Genomic DNA, 21790 nt, shown 5'->3' with positions numbered 1-21790 from the left:
CTATGGAAAAAGAGTTATCAGTGACTTTATTGTTTTTCATGGTAGAGATGTTCAAAGAAAAGCAGGAAAACTAAAGGTCAGAATATTTCTCTATTTTCCTGTCCTTTTCTTTAGCTCCAATAGTCTGTAAACATTTCCTCCTTCCAGAAAGGCCCAGAAACTTTGTTATTTTCCATGATAAGCTTTTGAACTTTGCACTAGACTATAATATTTCTTGGGAGTGGGGATGGGGAGGGAACATTAGCATTTTGAGCAAGATGATTCTTTGTAGTATGTAACTGCCACAAGCCCTGCATGATGTTAGCATCACTAGCCCCAACCCAGAAAATACCAGTCGTAGCCACCCCTGTCAGTCACTGGGACAATAAAAACCACGACCCCACATTGTCAAATGTCCCCTAAGGAAGATGCTATTATTTCCAGCTAAAAACAACTGAGAATCATTTCTTCATGGTCAGAAGGCATCCATAGGAAACAGTGTTGGTCCAAAACAACTGTCTTGATACACAGTACTCGAGAAAGTTCCCCATTCTGCCTACTTTCTAAAGACAAAGCTGGAATTGGTAATATTTGTCCTAAACCCTCAAAAGGAACAATATTTCTGCAGCCACTCACCTCGTAGGGAGCTTCAACAAACTTTATCCTAGAGAGAAATCTTCGCAGCTCCCCACGGCCAATTTTGGGGGTGGACTCCTGTAGCTGAGCCATCTGGCCCTCCATTAGTGCCCACCGTAGACTAAGCTTGCTGACCACCAGGGCTGCTGGATGGCCTTCGGAGCTTGGCCCTGTTGTCCTGGTAACATAAAAGGCATCTTTCCAGAGGTCGTTAATTCCAACTGAGGAAGGACAAAAACAAGAGCAGTTAACATGGACACATACCGTCCACTAACAGGAGAGGAGTTTGGTTCAACAATACATTTATTTACTCATAAGTTCATACAGGAAATGTACTGAGCACTGAATAAACAGAAGGCAGTGAGCTAGCCCACGGGTGCAAAGAGGGGAAGGACTGGACGCCAGTAAAGCAGCACATTCTTCCTGGTCTTTGCACCTTTACTCCTCTGAAGCTATTTCCAAAAAAGCTCAACTCAGGAACTGAGAGAATGTGCCCCTTGTGGCAAGAATTCAGTAGAAAAGCAAGCCCGAAACACTAGGGAGCCTGAGAATTCCCAGACTGTCAGTGCGCAGTCACAGAGGCAATTTACCTTGCCAGTGTTTATTTTGCCTCATCTTTAAAATACAAGTTGTATAAGGTGTAAGGAAGGGATCCAGTTTCAGCTTTCTACATATGGCTAGCCAGTTTTCCCAGCACCATTTATTAAATAGGGAATCCTTTCCCCATTGCTTGTTTTTCTCAGGTTTGTCAAAGATCAGATAGTTGTAGGTATGCAGCATTATTTCTGAGGGCTCTGTTCTGTTCCATTGATCTATATCTCTGTTTTGGTACCAGTACCATGCTGTTTTGGTTACTGTGGCCTTGTAGTATAGTTTGAAGTCAGGTAGCGTGATGCCTCCAGCTTTGTTCTTTTGGCTTAGGATTGACTTGGTGATACGGGCTCTTTTTTGGTTCCATATGAACTTTAAAGTAGTTTTTTCCAATTCTGTGAAGAAAGTCATTGGTAGCTTGATGGGGATGGCATTGAATCTATAAATTACCTTGGACAGTATGGCCATTTTCACGATATTGATTCTTCCTACCCATGAGCATGGAATGTTCTTCCATTTGTTTGTATCCTCTTTTATTTCCTTGAGCAGTGGTTTGTAGTTCTCCTTGAAGAGGTCCTTCATGTCCCTTGTAAGTTGGATTCCTAGGTATTTTATTCTCTTTGAAGCAATTGTGAATGGGAGTTCACTCAGGATATGGCTCTCTGTTTGTCTGTTATTGGTGTATAAGAATGCTTGTGATTTTTGTACATTGATTTTGTATCCTGAGACTTTGCTGAAGTTGCTTATCAGCTTAAGGAGATTTTGGGCTGAGACGATGGGGTTTTCTAGATATACAATCATGTCATCTGCAAACATGGACAATTTGACTTCCTCTTTTCCTAATTGAATACCCTTTATTTCCTTCTCCTGCCTAATTGCCCTAGCCAGAACTTCCAACACTATGTTGAATAGGAGTGGTGAGAGAGGGCATCCCTGTCTTGTGCCAGTTTTCAAAGGGAATGCTTCCAGTTTTTGCCCATTCAGTACGATATTGGCTGTGGACTTAAACGTTAGACCTAAAACCATAAAAAACCTAGAAAGAAACCTAGGCATTACCATTCAGGACATAGGCATGGGCAAGGACTTCATGTCTAAAACACCAAAAGCAATGGCAACAAAAGCCAAAATTGACAAATGGGATCTAATTAAACTAAAGAGCTTCTGCACAGCAAAAGAAACTACCATCAGAGTGAACAGGCAACCTAAAAAATGGGAGAAAATTTTCGCAACCTACTCATCTGACAAAGGGCTAATATCCAGAATCTACAATGAACTCAAACAAATTTACAAGAAAAAAACAAACAACCCCATCCAAAAGTGGGCAAAGGACATGAACAGACACTTCTCAAAAGAAGACATTTATGCAGCCAAAAAACACATGAAAAAATGCTCACCATCACTGGCCATCAGAGAAATGCAAATCAAAACCACAATGAGATACCATCTCACACCAGTTAGAATGGCAATCATTAAAAAGTCAGGAAACAACAGGTGCTGGAGAAGTTGCGGAGAAATAGGAACACTTTTACATTGTTGGGACTGTAAACTAGTTCAACCATTGTGGAAGTCAGTGTGGCGATTCCTCAGGGATCTAGAACTAGAAATACCATTTGACCCAGCCATCCCATTACTGAGTATATACCCAAAAGACTATAAATCATGCTGCTATAAAGACACATGCACACGTATATTTATTGCGGCACTATTCACAATAGCAAAGACTTGGAACCAACCCAAATGTCCAACAATGATAGACTGGATTAAGAAAATGTGGCACATATACACCATGGAATACTATGCAGCCATAAAAAATGATGAGTTCATGTCCTTTGTAGGGACATGGATGAAATTGGAAATCATCATTCTCAGTAAACTATCGCAAGGACAAAAAACCAAACACCGCATGTTCTCACTCATAGGTGGGAATAGAACAATCAGAACACATGGACACAGGAAGGGGAACATCACACTCTGGGGACTGTTGTGGGGTGGGGGGAGGGATAGCATTAGGAGATATACCTAATGCTAAATGACGAGTTAATGGGTGCAGCACACCAGCATGGCACATGTATACATATGTAACTAACCTGCACATTGTGCACATGTACCCTAAAACTTAAAGTACAATAATAATAAAATTTTAAAAATAAATAAATAAATAAAATAAAATACAAGTTGTAATAAAAATGGTGTCAAGATTCTTAATTACCATTATTTGATGTTCACTGAGTATTTTATGCTACTGTTGAAAAAACAGCTCACTCAGATCTAATCACAGGATTTTCCAAGCGCATACCTCCCTGCCCCCATCCCCCAATCAGTGGACAGGTGTGCCTGCAAGTTCCAGGTAAGCTGTTCTTCCCCATGTATCCCAATAAATCAAGAAAACTACAAACACCAGTTGCAGCCCAAGGCCAATGAGTTTGTAAGTAGACAGCCAAGTCCATAAGTAGCAAGAGAATGTGGAAAGAAAGAAAGGAGATGTGGTCATCTGGTCCTCTCTCACTCCTGCACTCCCTGACCTCCCAACAGGAACAGCAGATTCCATGAGGGAAGGAATCGCTGAGGAGATCACCAGACAACCTAGACTAGCAGGCAGCAGAGGCTGCAATCCCAATGCTTTGGTTTCCTGAGTTGAGGGTCTCCCATATAGGATCCCATTTTATTTAGAGTGTTATTTAGACAGATATGTAAAGTAGAAGAACACTTCCAAAATGTTAATAGTGGTTATGAGTGGCCAGATTATGGCCAATTTTTCTTTCTTCCTTTGATTTTTCTTCTTTCTCCAATTTCTATGCAAGGTGCACAGTTATATTCAAAAAAAGGTTTTCTAAATCAATGCCCTGGCAAAACACATTCTATCTCCATCATGTCCTTCACAGTTAATTCCAAATCCTAATCTCTGAGTGGGTCAAGAAACTAGTCTTATTTGTAGTCCCAGCACCTGGCACAGTGCCTGGCATACAGCTGATGCTCATTAAATGTCTACTGAAGGAGTGGCTGGATGAATCATCACCTTACAGACCCTTTGGAATGGGACGCACTTTCACCTCCACATTCAGAGCATACGGATTCTCACCCTGTGAGCCCGGGGCTTCCACCCAGGGGAGCATTCCAGCAAAGAGGCACCAGGGACACCAGGGAAAGTGCCCTGCTGTCGTCTGAGAAGCACACATCCTTCCCTGGGTGGGGCAATGGTCTCATTACACACAGCCAACACATACTCTCCCACCATCTGTGTACAGACTCCCGCTGGCACTGGGACTCACCCTCTGAAGCCGTCACTGTGCCGGTGGTGTTGGCCAGATCCAGAAGGATGGAGGGGAACGCAGGATGCAGGAGGTAAAGGTGGTGAAGGCTGGGCGGCTCAGTTCCTAGGATGATATCCTGACAATAAGCCGCAAAAAGGAAGAGCAAAGGTAACTCTACATTCCCACACGTGACAGTCCTCAGGTGAAAAGGCAGAGTAGAAAATGGTGATTACTCATTCCTCTCAGATGCTAATGCCTGATCCTAACTACAAGAATGTGTTTGAAAGAAACTCCCCTGTATAAGAGACATATTTCAAAGAGCTCAAAATACTAATCACTAACTCTTTCAAACCACTATCTACAGCTGGAAAATGCTTTCTCCCTTGTAAGAAAAAAAAGGAAGGCAGGCCTGGCGCGGTGGCTCATGCCTGTAATGCCAGCACTTTAGGAGGCCGAGGTGGGCAGATGACCTGAGGTCAGGAGTTCGAGACCAGCCTGGCCAACATGGAGAAACCCTGTCTCTACTGAAAATACAAAAGAAAAAAAAAAGCTGGGCTTGGTGGTATGCCTGTAGCCCCAGCTACTCAGGAGGCTGAGGCAGGAGAATCACTTGAACCTGGGAGGCACAGGTTGCAGTGAGCCAAGATCGTGCCACTGCACTCCAGCCTGGGTGACAGAGAGAGACTCTGTCTCAAAAAATAAAAAAAAAAAAGAAAAGAAAAGAAAAGGCAATGTACAGGTCCCAAGAGAGGAATCTGACAAGATGTCCCAGTCTTCTGCCCATGGAAGTACTGGAATACTGGTTCATCCCTTGCAGCAGATGGGGCTTTGTGGAGATGTAATCTATTTATGAAAACACAGTGAGCCAAAGATATTTCCTTTCACTGGGTGTCAAAGCCAACTGTAAGCATCAGGCTAAAAATTACAAAAATCTTATCTGTTCCTGAAATGAGTGGAATGTTGACCAGACAGAGGCAAATCATCAATTATAAAACAAAAGTTCCAAGGCCTGAGTGTCAGTCTTCAAACTCTCTACAGCAGAAGAAATGCACAGTGGGACTATCTTTATCAGTATGACTTCTATGTGGGGATGGGACTTGAGACTTGGCAGGTACATGAGTGTGCAGCCATGCAGTTGTTAAAGCACAGAAGTACACCCATGTGAGTTAGTAAGTGGCTGCTCTCCAGAGCTTCCCAAGTGCCTCTCCTCCCCTGGGACTACCTTGGGCCTCCTGCAGTAGAGGAAATGGAAGCTCTGAGGGATGAATATTACCCCTGCTTCCATATCGCTGCATGGGAAGAAGTCCCCAAGTGAGGAGAAGTGTGAGCAGGAAGCTTGCAACCTCACTCTCAACACATCCCCACAAAGCAGAAGAGGGCATCTTCCACACACCTTTAGGATCCCAGGTATGAAAGGATAGATCTCTGGCTCAGCTAACATGAGAAGAAAACAGCCATACACCTTCCTCACTGCCTACAGAATGAAGCACAAATTCCTTAGCAGTCTTACACCATTTAACCAAAATATGCCTTTTCCAGACTGAGCTGCTATGACTCACCTGCCCACCCCATGCTGCACAAATGTCTGATCATCACCCTCAATCCATGCTTCACCTTACTCTGCCTAACCGCTGCCAATCTTATTTGCCTCTTAAGACTGTCTAACCATCCTCTCTACCCCATCTCTACACTTCTCATCCTTAGGTGCCCACCTTGAACGCCCCCTCTTTGAGGAAAAGCTCCCTTATTACCCTAGGCAAAATTAACATCTCCCTTCTTTTGTGCTTCCATGTAAACTTCTTACTTGTACCTCTATTAAAGCATTTGTAACATGGCTCTTTTTTTTGTAGTTATTTATAGAAGACTACACTTGAGACTTATCTTGCCCAATACCCTCATTTTATTATAGGAGGGGTCTTCAAAAAGTTCATGGAAATGCAGATTATGAAAAAACTATGCAAGGACTTCAAAATTTTTTTTGCACTAAAGGAAACTCATACTAACTTGTTATAACATGCCTGAACAGGAGCTAGTCTGAGGCACCAAGAAGGGTAAGATATCAGTTTGAAAACAGCCCCTATCAAAGTAACATGAATTCTGCCAAAAAGTTGAAGCAAGAACATGCATCAAATTTATGGTGAATTTTGGGTGGAAGAATGGTGAAATCATTGATGCTTTCTGAAAAATTTGTGATGACAATGCCCCAGAGAGATCAGCAGCTTAGACGCAGATAGCTCATTTTCACGAGGGACAAAATGATGTCGGAGATTAAACCCACAGTGGCAGACCACCTTCATCAATTTGTGAGGAAAAAATTAATCTTGTTCATGCCCTAACTGAAGAGAACCAATGATTAACAGCACAAACAATAGCCACCACTGAAGACACCTCAATTGGTTCAGTTTACGTAATTTGGTTGAAAAATTAAAGTTGAACGAAATTTCCACGGGATGGGTGGCAAAACTGTTGGCCCATATTAGCTGCAGACAACAGCAGGACTTTCAATGGAAATTTTAAACAAGTGGGATCAAGATCCTGGAAGCATTTCTTTGAAGATCTGTAGCAGGAGATGAAACATGGCTTTACCAGTGTGCTCCTGAAGGCAAAGCACAATGAAAGCAATGACTACAAGAGGTGGAAGTGGTCCAGTCCAAGAAAAAGTGGAAAGGTCAGCAGCAAAAGTCATGACAGTATTTTGGAGGGATGCCCAAGGCATTTTGCTTGTTGACCAGACACAGGCAAATCATCAATTATAAAACAAAAGTTCCAAGGCCTGAGTGTCAGTCTTCAAACTCTCTACAGCAGAAGAAATGCACATTATGTTGACGTTAGGGCTAAAGAATGATAACATTGGCCGGGTGCGGTGGCTCATGCCTGTAATCCCAACTCTTAGGGAAGCAGAGGCGGGATGACAGCTTGAGCCCAGGAGTTCGAGGCCTGCCTGGGCAATACAGCAAGACCCCGTTCTCCACAAAAAGGAAAAAAAAAAAAAGACAAAAAAAGAATGATAACATCTGCTTAAAATGAGAGTGTTTGAGAAAGCCAAAGCTTTAGCAGAAAAACACTGGGAAAGCTTCACCAGAGAGTTCTTCTCCACCACAACAATGTTCCTACTCATTCCTCTCATCAAACGAGCAATTTTGTGAGTTTCAATGGGAAATCATGAGGCATCCACCTTATGGTTCTGAGTTAGCTCCTTGTGACTTTCTTTAGTTTCCTAATCTTAAGAAATCTTTAAAGGGCTCTCATTTTTCTCAGTTTATAATGTAAAAAAAGACTGCACTGACATGATGAAACTCCCAGGACCCTCAGTTCTTTAGGGATGGACTAAACGGCTGGTATCAGTGCTTACAAACTGTCTTGAACTTGATGGAGCTTATGTTAAGAAATAAAGTTCTTTTTTTTGAGACAAAGTCTCGCACTGTCACCTGGGCTGGAGTGCAATGGCATGATCTCGGCTCACTGCAACCTCTGCCTCCCGGGTTCAAGCGATTCTCCTGCCTCAGCCTCCCAGATAGCTGGAATTACAGGTGCCCACCACCACACCTGGCTATTTTTTGTATTTTTAGTAGAGACGAGGTTTCACTACGTTGGCCAGGCTGGTATCAAACTCCTGACCTTGTGATTCTCCTGCCTCGGCCTCCCAAAGTGCTGGGATTACAGGCATGAGCCACTGCGCCCAGCCGATATTTTTTATTTTTATATTTTAATTACATTTTTCCATGAACTTTCTGAAGTCCCCTCATAGGCGGGGAGGAAGTTGAAATGTTAGGTAAATTGCCCACGGTCACACTGTTAGGCCATGTCAGAGTTAGAAATACAATCTAGATTTTAGGTAAATCTGATCCTCAAAATGAGTAAATACATTAGCATGTTCATTAACCATTAATGGATAAAGATAATGAGGTTCAGAGAAGTTGAGCGACTTGTTGACTGAGCCTGGTTGATGAATTCAGGATCCTGCCTCCATCAGGTTCCCCCCATTATCTGTGGACCATCTGTCTTCTCTAGAGGGCCAAGATTATTTTCAGTTTATCCTTAGTCCCTACAGAGATCACAGTGCCTGGCACACAGAAAGTGCTGAGTCAAGATGTGTTTCATTGAACTCAGGCAGGGCGGGTCTTACTAAAAACTCCCCAGTACCTAAAACAGGTGGCACCCTGCGTCACCAACCCCATGAAAATACTGCAGTGTAACATTTAAGACTTTCTAAAATCTGCCTTCTAGGTGTCAGACCTTCTTTCCCATAGTTCCTCAAATGACCTCTCAGTTTTATCTGGTCAATGTTCCTCTCCAACTGCTGGCCACCCTCCCCCATCCCCGTTCCTTCAGTCTCAGGGCATGTGCCTCAAAGCCCAGCCATACTCCTCCTTGAAATTCTCTCTGCCCACTTCAGACCAGTCATCATGATTTCTCTTCTTCAACAACCGTAGCATATGTGAATTATCTGTAAATTTGGATCTAGTATCTTGGGAGGACTTTTTATTCTTTATTCAGCCTCCCACTGTCAGTAGCCAGCAGTTAGGGGCTGTTGTCAGCTTGCACATTCTCTGCTAAAAGGCAAAGGTGTGGCTCAGGAGGACACAGCGTTCCTGCTTTTCTCCAGTGAGTGCTGACTTGTTTCTATTCCAACCCCTTGGAAAGTGATGGGTCAAATAACATCTCCAGAACACAGTCAGCCCTGCACAGCAGCTGCCATCTGACAAAGTAAAAAAGGGACCCTCCCAGGCTCACTCACGGAATTGGGAGATGCAGCTGACAGCCCTTCGGCCCAGAAGAGGAAGACAGACTTCTGGTCTGAAGTAACTGCTGAGGTGGCTGGCGTTTCTTTCATGTGACACGGAGCACGGTAACTCCAAACAACGGAGCCAGAGTCACCATCCACAACCATCATCTACAAAAGAGAAGACAGACAGTAAACATGGCCAGGCCTCAAAAAAGCAGCAGGCCCAGAAAATGCACACACAAAAATGCACAGGTATTCAAATAACACAAATATCAACACGCTGCGCTTTTAAGATGCAAGCAAACTGGGTGTTCCGAGAGCACGAATAATGGCTAAGGACCAGGCCCCAGGCTTCTGCAGCCCTTGTTCCCATTTAATAGATTTCAAGAACTGCAAAGTTCTCAAGTGGGAATGGGACATTCAAATCATGTAGTCCACCCCATTTTACAGGTGAGAAAAGGAGGATCTGAGAGACAGGAAGTGATGTGGACACGCGGATTGTCCACGTTTAGGACAGTCCTCAGAGAGACAGAGCAGCCACTCTGCAAATGCCAACAGCAGCACCTTATTCCCCACAACACAGCAGTCACTCAGAAAACAATGGCCCAGTGAACACTGTCCTGGGGCACGGTGTTCCCAGTTTTATGGATCTGACTCTTGGTGTCGTGGCATATGGACCTAGAGAAGTCTCAAATTTAAAGCAGTGCTGTTTAAACAGGCAAAAAAAATAATCCAAGAGGGAATTCATTGCTTAGCTGCATTTGTCAAAGGATAATGACAAAGGGGTTCAAATTCATAATCCTGGCATATGTCTGCTCTTCATCCTAAATGCCTCACAGATCTGGAGCCTCTCATTTACCAAAATCCCCAAGAAGTTCCCCAATTTCCTCCAGCCCAAGTGTCTTTACTCCCTCCTGCTCAGTGTCTCCACACTTCTGTAAGTGGAGGACCTAACCTCTTTGGACAACCGCTTGCCCTATTCTTCCAGGCTCCTGAGTCCTGCCTTTCTCTGCCTATGCTCAGACTCTGCATCACACAAGTTCCTGGAACCAACCCGGCACAGACAAAATCTTCTCAACCAGCAGAGAAAGAAAAACAGACAAGCACTTCAATAAAAACTTGTATCCACTCAAACACATATTTCATGTTTTATATATATATATATATATATATATATATATATCTTTTTTTTATTATTATAGTTTAACTTCATTTAACTGTCACAATAATCCTATGAAGGCAGGCAATATTATTACCCCTGTTTTATAAATGCAGAAACTGCAGCTAGGCAAGATTAGGTAATATGCCCAAGGTCTCCAATAAGTAATGGTGTCAGGATTAAAACCCAGGGCTGAAACTCAGCATCTCCACCTTCAACCTACTATACCTACTATACACCCTTCTTCCGTTATCCTGCCAGCACCAGTGTATCAGAAATTCCTTTGAATTATACGCAGGCACTGGCTTTTCCTATATAACACTGCTGGAAGTCTCTCCCTAACATGATGTTTTTATCAATGTATCTGTCCTCTGCCCATAACCAAATAGCCCTATGGCCTCCAACGCCTCCTCCAGATTCTGCAGCTGTGCTTTCGGGGCCCTCTGTAAGCCGACCTCATTCTCATCTCTCTGGTGGGAGTGCACCTCAGCCCACCCTTATCTATTCAGCAAACCTTTTCTCTGCTCTCATGATTCTGCACATACAACCCCTGACCAACATGAGGCATCTCTTGCCTCCCTGGCCCTCCAGCTCGCCTGCACTCCATCTGCTCCCTGTGTTCCCGGTGGACCCCTGTGCGAACCTCCACAACAGCACTTTCCACCGCATGGTAGAGCTATGTAGTGACTCTGTCTTCATTAATTTTGTGTCTCCAGCATTCAGCATAGAAGTTGGCACGCATTAGAGGTGATGATAAAGTGTTTGTTGAATTATTTTTCTCTCTCAGAGAACAATGTGCAATGTATAGAAATAGATATATATTTCACAGTGAAAATAAACCAAAATGCAAGGTCGATAATAAAAAAAAATTTTAACTCTGTAATTCTGCTGTAATGTTAAAGAAATGAAAGTCATCCATCCAATCATTATATTCTCACAATATGCAACTTCATGCAATATCAAAGATCTATTCAGTGTCCTTGGAACATGCTCTATCCTTTCTGTCTCTGGGCCTCTGCTCTTGGCACCCCTGACCTGGCATGTTTTCCTGTCTACATAAATACGATTCAGCTTTAAAAAGCCCTGCTAATATTTCCCTCCTTTATAAGGTCTTCCATAAAACCCCAGTCACCACAGACTTCTCTGAAATCTTAGGTATAGCTGTGTGTTAAAGCATTACATTTCTTTATACCTGTCTTTCCCCACCAAGAGATTTCAGAAGGCTCCCAATGCCTAACTGTAAGCTAGGGATCCAAAACAAGAAACTCCTACATAGGAAGGAGATTATCCTAGAAAGGCTTCCAGTGCTACAGATTTTAGCAATGAATTGTGAGTTTTCATTTTATCCACTCAGTGAGACTTTGAGTTCTTTGAAGGTAGAGATCATATTTTAGGTTCTTTTTATTCCCTGCTGTGCCTAACACAGGGTTAGACACAAAGTATATACTTTACATATGCTTTGATTGATCTGAGGCCCAAAGTTTTACCTTTTTCATCCCAACTCCATCCTGTATCTGCAGAAGGAAGTCTAATGTCTGATCATCAGTGAAATATCCAGGAGTAGGCTGGCTGCAAATAAGGACAAAGTAAGCAATCAATAGTGAACAAGAAAAACAGGAAAACTAAGAACTCTCCCTCCCTTCTCTTGCACTGGCCCCAGATATAAGAATTGCAAGCAATTGTCCTGGATAATTTTTAAACATGGGAAAGTGGATCAAAACAGCAAACACAAGAAGGAACACAATGCAAACCTGCGCAGGCCTTGAAGTCTCAATGCCCAGTAAGGTGTCAGATTTTGCCCCCGAAGCAGCACAAGGCTTTGTCTGGTTGTAATCAGAAGGTTGCTGCAGTTGGAATCTGGTGCCTTCACCATCTGGAGTAGTTCAACACCATCACTGGGTTAAATAAGACCCCAACGGTTAGTCTCTGGCTTGGATGAGATTTCTGAGCCATTTACTTTGGCTTTTTCTCTCAGTATACGTACACCTGTACACACTCTTGTATTCATGCCCCACCATTATCTCATCAAGTGGGATGTACTGTTGTTTCAGTTGAATCTCATTTTCTTGACCTTAGAAACCAAGGATCCCCAGAAAATTCCATACAAGTTCAAAAGGAACTCACAGGAAAAGTGCTACAGTGCAATATCTCTCACACTGGATACTCTGGGAAAGGCAACAGAGCCAAGGATAATCACAGGGAAGGCAGACAGAGATCTGGACAGGAGGCCAGAGGTTGCCAATGAGCTTGGGCAGCAGCCCATAGCATACATTTCACTGAATTAGTTCTTGCTCAGTGCCACTGGGACCATTCTACTTCATACCTGTCAAAGTCACCAAAACACCATGATACTGCCTAAGAAAATGCTAGAAAATGATTTGGAACTTCTGGTAGGAAAGAATGAAACAATTATTAGCCAGGCTTGGGGTTAAATGGGTAAAATCCCCTGCATGTGACAAACTACATGCTTCTAGTTAGGAAATAAATAAAAATAAAAAATAAGATTTCATGGACACTATCCTTGCTTCTGTCAAAATGATGCTTCAACTAAGAGAAAAATACAGAAAAGAGTAGGTCAGATCCTTCAGCACAGTTTCACAAACAGTTAGATAAGTCTATCTCCCTCCCTACTCTGACTCAGAGCCCTAAGTATCCTTCCTTGCATCCTACCTGAGGAGTGATCACATGTGGTCACCAACACATAGATATCAATGCATTATGTTACCAAGAGAAGAAAATTTCTAACTCACGTTAACCAGATCAGAAGATGGTAAATTAAGATAAGCACTGTTTCCCCTAAACCTCTACCCACATATTCACCAGCCCAACCAAACTTAGAGACTCAAAGGCATGTGAGTTCACAAGAGATCTCACTGTGACCAAGGACAGACGTCTGCCCTACCTGTAAACATCAATGAGCTCAGACAGGTTGATGGATCTTCGCTTTTCCCATTCTGGCTCTTCTATCTGCAGAGAAGGTGGTGAGCTGTCTCGATTTTCGGCCTGAACAAAAATGTCCCGCAGTGCGACAGCTTGTATATTTCCTAGCACCACAGAAGAACCAACACTGAGAAGTTGAATTTAACAGAACTGTCCCATGGTGAGGATCTGAGCAAGAGACACAGAGCCTGACCAGATGGGTCTAACAGAGCCCACCCAGACTGGACAACACGGAACAAGTGGGGAGGTGATTAAGTGGGTGCTGGACAAGAGTCTTCCCTTCAGAGGAGGCAGCAAGGGAAGGCAGAGTTAATAGCCTGTGATCGGTGGGGGACAGTAAGAGGCCCCTGCATTAGAAGGCTATGGGAAGGCTGGTGTCAGGAGTTCCTGAGCTTTCACCCTGTCTCACAAGGAAGGCCTCATCACAAATGCCAGTGGGGAACAGGAGCAAAAACTAGCCTTGCTTCTTACCAAAGCCAAACAGGATGTAGACAGCCCCGTTTGTGGTGATGTAAACCTGAGGACCAATCAGATTCCCAACTCCAACGATGTTGTACTTCACAGGTCGACCCACTGGATTTCCGGTCCGGCCAGACACCAGCAGAAAGCACAGATCTGGCTGAGGAAGTAAGAGAGGGGGGTGGAGTCAATAGAAGCCCTATCGTTTGCTAATGAAATGGCTTCTCCAGACAGTCACTGCCTCCTCATAAGCCACAGGCTCAGAAACACTCCCCCAAGTTGGAAAGCACAAAGCCAAACCTGCTTCGCTTTATTTCCCTGCAAGTAAGCAAGTGAAGCAAATGTCCCATTGCCTCACTAGAGCCAGGCAAAGGGCATCTTCAAAGCACCTCAGACAGCTTCTCTGAAGCAGAATTGTTGCTTGCTGAATAGTCTCCTGAGGCACAGAATTCTAGCCTACAGCTTAACATAGGATGGCTGGCCCCTGGGTCTTTACTTCAATACCAGAAATCCCCAGTAATATTTGGTTCCAGCTAGAGTTAATCGAGGCAGTGCTCTCCCATCAGAACACTAGATGTCTGGCCTGGACACCATCAACTTTATTCTCAAAGAGAGACCAGCAAACTTTTTCTGTGAAGGGTCAAATAGTATATATTTTAGGCTTTGCCAGCTAGATGACCTCTGTAGCAACTATTCTACTCTGCTGTTCTTGTGTGAAAGCAGTCATAAACAACACATAAATGAATGGGTGTGAGGATGTTCCAATAAAGCTCTATTTATAAAAACAAGTAGTGGGCCAAATTTAACCTACAAGCCACAGTTGCCAACTTCAGCTCTAGAGGATTTCTTTTGGGGTAGAGTCACCAGTTAAGAAATATGAGGATTTTACTGATATCTTGACTTCAGTAAAGCTTTTGACAAAGTTTATCATCATGAACTCTATGGACAAGATAAAGAAATGTGGTTTGCCATGTACCAGGAAAAGGTACTTATGGGATCAATACTAGCCTAGAGGGAGGTTTTTAGAGGAATGTCATAGCACTGTGCTATTGCCCCATTCCTATTAAACATTCTTATCAAAGACTTGAAAGAACAGAATTCAAGTTTATCACAAAGCTGAGAGGGATAGCTAATATGGCATATGACAAACTCAAAATTCAAAAAAACCTTAGGCTGGAAGATGAGTCAAAATCTGCCACAAAAAAATAAACTGGTCTATTAATAATTAATCATTAAAAGATATACGTACTTTAGCTGATTACAAACAGAAAGCAAATCTTAGAAAAAATATTATTATCTTTGGCTGCAAAAACAGAAATACAAAGTCTACATCAAAATAAGAAACAATTCCCTTAGGTTGATATATTAATTATACTACAAATAAAATGCTGTTTTTAGATATAAGTACCACATTTTAAAAGAGATTTGGACAAACTAGAATGCAAAGGGAAAGAAATCAAGAAAAAGAGGGGTTTGGACTTCCTGGTTGCATGAGGAACAGTACGAGAAATGGGGATATTTAGTCCTGAGTAGCAAGCTTAGAGGGACTAGGCTAATGGTTAAAGGGCTTTCCTATAGAAAGGGGATTAGACTCATTCACAGTAGCTCTATGGGAATGAAGCCGGAACAATGAGTGGAAGCTATGAGAAAGCAGATTTCTTTCTGCTTAGGACAGAATTTTCTGGAGCTGGCCCAAAAATGAAATGGACCGCCTCACAAATTAGTGTTATTCCCATCAGCCTGAGTGCGCCAAGAGAGTGGGGGTGCCAACATGTCTGTAATGCTGAACCAGAGATCATAGCATGGTGTGAGAAAGTTAACCAAATGGTCTTCAAGGTCCCTTCCCACTAACGTTCTAGACCTTATCAGTTCCTGTAATCAAAAACCAGGTCCAGTTCTCCAAGCCCACTTCACTCTAAACCCAGATCAATGAATGCAATCACTATAAGTCACAGACTTAGGTTTCCTTCCTTGTGAAGAGACAGTCTTCCATCTCAGGAGCTTATACAGGTTCCTGGGGTCCCTTGTTGCTGGCAGAGAGGTCAAAAGAGGTCAGTACAAGGATGAAGCTGCTGCGCTATATACCTAGTGCCTCTACAAGGTTTTCCTAGAACTGTCTACCACTTTTCAAGCAGAACTGAGACTATGCCCTAGCTGTACCCTATTGTGAAAACAAGTAAATTCTGTAGGGCAAGATGGGCAATACACTGAGTAGAGACCAACACAAAGGGCACAGAGTAAGAGTGGGCAAGAAGCCACTTCCTCCAGTGGAGACCTCCTTACTATGGAGGGTCCCCAAGGGCCTGAGCCACTATCCTGCCAACCACCACCAGCTAATAAGCGGCCAGACGGGATGGTTAGACCAAGATTTCTAAATTCAATCACGACATAAAAACTTGTTCAATGGCTTGCCGTGTCTCCCCATATGTTCCCTTCAAAGAATTGCTCCCTGATGGAAGTAATAATTCAAATTTTCCCTAGTCCCCAATCTCTTTATTCACAATGGCTAGGATAAAAAAGATTACATGAATAATTCCTGAATCCTTGGTTCGGGTCCACTTTGAGACCAACTGGCTAGCTGAAGAAAACGAACATAAAGTACCCTTAAAGCTTAAAACCCTTAAAACTAAGTAGGCTTCAGAAATTTTGCTCATTCTGGATCTTGCCTTTATCTTGCAAATGTGAGGGAGAGTTTAGTGTGCTAGAGCAGTGCTCCTCAAAACTCATGACTGATGGGGCACTCTTAAGTTTGGGGGACTCTTGGCAGAAAGCCACAAAATCTTAACAGATTTCATTCCATTCTACATAATTTCACCTCCAGAATTTACAACTCTACTCCATATATGCAATACAAAGATCACAACAGCAAACACAAGGTCTATTAAAATTAAAATAGGTTATCAAATGAGACAAAATTAGCCATATCCACATTTTTCCACAAACATTCTTTGCCGATTGTTTGACTCTTTTGTGCACAAGCATTTCCTTGGCAGACACACTAGGAAGTCTGAGAAAAAGTCTTAGAGAAACTTTGACAAAAGCTCTGAAAAACGCTTCCAGAATAAAAACTTAAAATTGAGATCATTCTGTTCATTAATTTATTCCTTCCTGTGATTTGGGGGAAAGACTACTCTTATTTTATCTGTGTACAGAGTAACCAGTACACTGAAGTTCCTGCAAATCATAATTTAGGACCATAATTCAAGGGCCACTGTCCTGAATCAAAGTCTGCCTTGTCACAGCCTAGATTACGACACTCCTTTCTTTGGTCATTGTTGTTATTATTGCTTGACTTAGATTTTTTCCTATGTATCTTTTATGAACTTTGTATCAGCCTGTTCTGTTGTTTTATAATTGACATAAAATGTACATATATATAATACAGTAAAACTAAAAATACATATACACAGTAAAAATTAGGCGCTACTCTAGGCACTTTAAATATGTTAGCTGTAATTTTCATAACAATGATGTAAGTGGATATAACATGCCTTTTTTACATATGAAGAAACCAGAGCTTGGACAGGCTTCACGGCTTACCCAAGGCCTCAAAGATATAAAGTGGTAGAGGTGGAATTCGCATACAGACCTAACTAACTCTAAAGCTCCACTACACCCCAGTCCATGGAGCCATGAGGCTGCCAGAGAAAATGGGTTCATAATGGTCAAGTATTCACTTAACCTCACAAAGAGAATTTACTTAAACCTAAACCCTTGTAAAAAGAACATTTCAAGCAGCATTTATAATGTAACACTAGGAGCTGAGACAACTAAAATAGAAGCATTCCCTATAAGAAACAAAAAACATAATAGAGATCATACCTGCAATTCCCCAATGGCCAGAACCACAAGGTCTCGAACACCGTCTTCATCCAAGTCTGGCAGTACCACAACTGGGGCAGCCAAGGTACCGTTGGACAAGTAGTTTGGGTTTAAAGTCCAAATGGCTTTCCCTGAGGAAGGACACATAGGCTGGTCACTATGACAACTTCTTGCCTTTGGAAAAGGCAGATGCCATGTTCCCAGGCCAGAAAAGAAAGATGCAATGGGCTGAACAACAGACAGCAACTCCTACCTACTTATTGCCTTTCATTTTTGTCTTACTGAGGAGGAGGGAGCAGGCAGTGTGATCCGAATCCTAAAGTATCTGGCAAACAAATCCATGCAATGATTTCTCACCTAGATTTTTTTAGATAAAATGGAGGTGCTAAATCCTTTCCAACAAAGAAGGGCTCACTTGCCTGGGGTGAGGGAACTGTCTGTTAGAGATTATAACAACTACTAAGGAACCCCCAGGGGCAGCCGACCAGACCACTCTGCTTCCTTCCCCCACACGGTCACATAAGTAAGCACCACAGCATCACAGGAAGTTTTCCAGATGGCTTCAGTTCTACAGTTAACTCAAATCCCAGTTTTTTTCACTCAGAAGCACCCCGCGACCAAACTCCAACCTCTAAACCTGGGAAGGATGTTATTTATTCCGCTCCACGTGAGCACACGGCCCAGCAGGACTAAGCCTATGGGCCGTATACTTAGGATTCTATAAGAGCCTTCAGGACATGTTATTCTTTTTCATTCCCTTTTGTCATGTATGTCTGAATGCAGTAAGAAGCTAAAAGGCCAGTCAACAAGCCTCAACAAACCTTTATTTCTTCACTGACGTTTTTTTTTAAGTAGTTAATGCCAAATTTACACATGGACCCCATGTATACCAAATATGAAGAATTAAAGTTCAGTCGTCTTTTGTACAAAGAACAGAGTTGGGAGACTATTTACACACCAAAGGCCTCAGGGTAGTTTCTGTTTGGGTAATTCAGTTCCAGCCCCATCCTATCACCAAACAGGTTGAACCATGGATCTGTTTACTCAATCTGCCCAAACCTTTTCTCTCATTTCTCTTAATAACCATATTCCAGATCAGTAAATCAGATATTCCACCATGTGAGAGTCAAAAGGTCCCCTACCCAACAGATTATTCTAATCCAAAAGTATGGCTCGTAGGAGCAAAGTTCTTTTGTGGTAAATGGTATTTACCTGACGTTGCATTGAATGCGCTGAGCATCTTGTGTGTCCCTGTCACAAGGCAGATGGTTTCAGCCAAGCTTCCTGGCATCAGCTCCAAACATGTGATATCTCGAGCCTCCTCAGGGAGAAGACTAGACCACAGTGTGCTGCCATTCATCCCCGAAAGGCATACAAGATTAGCAGCTGGCCTTGAGACACCTAAAAGCACACAAGAGAGATAAAAAAAGGAAAGCAGGCAGAGGAGATAAGAGGCAGAGATGAACAAGAGGCCAGAAAACTGCAAGTGGATGGTGGTAAGGCAGCAACCACACTTGTGTATTCAGCTCCCTCTCACACTTCTGGCAGCAAGATGTGAACACAGAGTGCCTGTCATCTTTGCTGAACACGCTTCTCATGTAAGACAAGAGCTGTGGCCTCCTCTACACTGTCGAATGCATCTCCACTTCTGCACCTTTCCCAACACTTCTCTTTACATGTCTGCCACCTCGGCCCCAACTAAATGGTGATATCCTTAAGGAGAAAGACTGTCTCACTAATCTCTGCACCTACAGCAACCGACTGTTTGCCTAATAAGAGACAGGAGCAAAATCAAGAATGCGAAAAAGTAGTTAAGAACAAAAAACCGGGAGGAAAAGATATGCTCGGAAACATGAGACTGATCCAGAACGTGTGCAGCGCGGGGAGCAAAATACCTGAATTCTAATCATCACTAATAAATGCTTCCTGAGAGCAGAAAAATATATTCTTTTTTGAAAAAATAAACTTGAAGATTACATATAGCAATGATGAGTGGGTCTTGCTAGTCTAGAGTTCTCTGGAATCAATTGATTTGGTCCCAGTCAGGAAAAAATATTTGGGAAGACCTAATACCTAGATCCAAGTACAGCTGGTAAGGGATTAGAGTAGCCATGTCCTTAGTAAATAAGCCTTTATGTCACTTAATTACTACATCAGACTCAGAACTTTCTCCCTTGTCAGTTTCACATTCACTCTCAGGATAGGGACACGTGACTCATTTCATACAGTTCCCACTTTCAGCAACAACTAATATGGATAAGGAAACAAAACTTTTAGAGCTTCCTTCAACCTATTCCTCAGCATGACTAATTAAATATACAACCTAAAAACAAATGACAAACAATGGCTGGCTGTTTCAGACCCTGTTGCCAGAAGATATATATGACAAACAGAGGTGGTATATGGTAACTTCCAGGCTTCTCAAAGGTGCTAGGATCCCTATCCTGTGCGATTCTTCCTACTGGAGGACCCTACTCCATCCTACAATGCTCTGACTCGTCTTTTCCCAGATGGTGATGGATTACCCCTTCCTGCTAGACCATGACTTCTCAAGGCCAAAGCCAGGCTCCTCTTGTTCGGCAGTCTGTGTGTAACCATCAGAACTCTAGAGAAGGTGCAGAGTGGCTGCCGCACAGTTAGTATCAACACACAGTTGCTGAATGAAGGAACAAGTGAATAGACAAAAAACTCAATCCTTCTGTGTCCAGTAGCACAAAGCTTTGTGGGTTATGGGCACAGCAGCTTGGCATGAGGGTCAAGGACATGAACTCCAGAGCCAGACTCCTTGGATCCGAATCCCCAGCTCTATCATTTACCAGCAGTAGGACTGGGCAAGTTCTTTAACCTCACAACGTCTCACCTTCCTCATGTGCAAAAGGGGGATAATAATGGGTCTACTTCACAGGACTGTGTGGAAGGATAAATTCCTTCATACGTTATGTGCTGACAATGGGGTATTAACACATAGAAAGCACCATATGTTCGCTATATCCTTATTTGTACAGTCTGTGGCCAAATCAGCCTGGTCCATATTGTGTCCAAACCCATGGCCTTGCCATTATGAGTCTTGGTATGAAGCAAACTACGTAAGATACCAAATGACTAAAAACATCTCTAAATCTAAGTAGATGGGGAAGATTTTTACTTCAGAAGTCACGGGCAGGAAAAGTGTAATCAAGTTTTGATTGCATGGAAATCTACTCCTAGGCTGGAGATGCTCTCTACAGCAGATCTCCACCCAGATTGCTTCCACATCTCACGTGGGCCTCAGAAAGCCACTCCTACTAATGTAAGAGATGTGGTTTAGAATTCTCTAAAACACACTTAGACATGTATTCCAAGGCCTAGACGACTTAAAAGCAGTCACTAGGGCATCCTCAGCATCAAACTAGGTCCCTGCATCAGCTCACAGGCTGCAGTTTGACTCCACTGTAGTGGAGGCTGCAGGATCAACCAAAAGCCTTGTGTACTTAGGCTGAAATCAGAACGCATTTTTTCTTTTTCTACAGCTGACATGTGTAAAAGCTGGGATCCCAGAAACAGCACCCTAAATGAGGGTAAGTTGTGGACGGTTTCTTAAGGAGACTATTCACAAAGATGTGGCCAGCATGTAGAAACACCACAAGTGATAGTGCAGACCCTCAGAACTGTTAGGCTCCCCAACAAAGACACAAGGAGAGGATGCAATTACTGGAATCCAGAAAAGGAAAGTCCTATAGGAGGGCCACCTTGAAACGAGCTGTGACCCAGGGTCAAGGCTGTAGCAGCCATCCTGCGGTGACCCCGGCAGGGAGGGAGCCAGGGGAGTGAATACCTCCCCGCACACTCTTACTCCCCTCCCATTCCTGAGCTGTGCTCCCCATTGAAAGGAGACCAGCAGGCAAGGAAGCCTGTTGATACCATCCATACAGCTCAGCTTCCCCATGCAGAGAGCAGGATGGACAGCAGGTCTACAAATGTAAACTGAAGGGGGAAAGGAAAACACCTGGCCAAGAGGTATTTGTGTAAAGATGTATAAGTCTATGAACAAAAGTTTTCTGCCAGGGATAGGAGGGTAGCATAAAGTCAATGTTCACTATAATCTAAGAGGCAATGGAAAACCATGAGAAAACCCAAGGAACCCGAGGACTAACACCGTTCATTGCAAAGTGTGTGGACAAGTCACTTCCTCTCTGCATCACAGTTTCTTCACTGGCCTGGTCACCACTAAAAATTCCTTCCAGCTCT

The 21790-nt window shown here is 43.0% G+C and overlaps 1 protein-coding gene across 3 annotated transcripts in view; it reads right to left on the bottom strand.

The window, feature by feature from the left end:
- The window catches only part of FAM234B (family with sequence similarity 234 member B), a 39086-nt gene that overhangs the window by 2833 nt on the left and 14463 nt on the right, over positions 1-21790 (bottom strand). For all 3 annotated transcript variants that reach the window (XM_003816495.5, XM_057299383.2, XM_057299384.2), the window contains exons 4-12: positions 18776-18964; positions 17564-17694; positions 13754-13901; positions 13245-13386; positions 12094-12237; positions 11830-11911; positions 9196-9351; positions 4476-4593; positions 616-836 (exon numbers count right to left, since the gene is read on the bottom strand). In XM_003816495.5, coding sequence (XP_003816543.1) covers positions 616-836; positions 4476-4593; positions 9196-9351; positions 11830-11911; positions 12094-12237; positions 13245-13386; positions 13754-13901; positions 17564-17694; positions 18776-18964 — 1331 coding nt within the window. The remainder of the gene's footprint in view (positions 1-615; positions 837-4475; positions 4594-9195; positions 9352-11829; positions 11912-12093; positions 12238-13244; positions 13387-13753; positions 13902-17563; positions 17695-18775; positions 18965-21790) is intronic.

This window comes from Pan paniscus, chromosome 10 (genome assembly GCF_029289425.2).
Source record: "Pan paniscus chromosome 10, NHGRI_mPanPan1-v2.0_pri, whole genome shotgun sequence".
Taxonomy (NCBI): Eukaryota; Metazoa; Chordata; class Mammalia; order Primates; family Hominidae; genus Pan; species Pan paniscus.
Note: the sequence above shows the minus strand (reverse complement) of the source record. Positions and strands in the feature narration are given on the sequence as shown.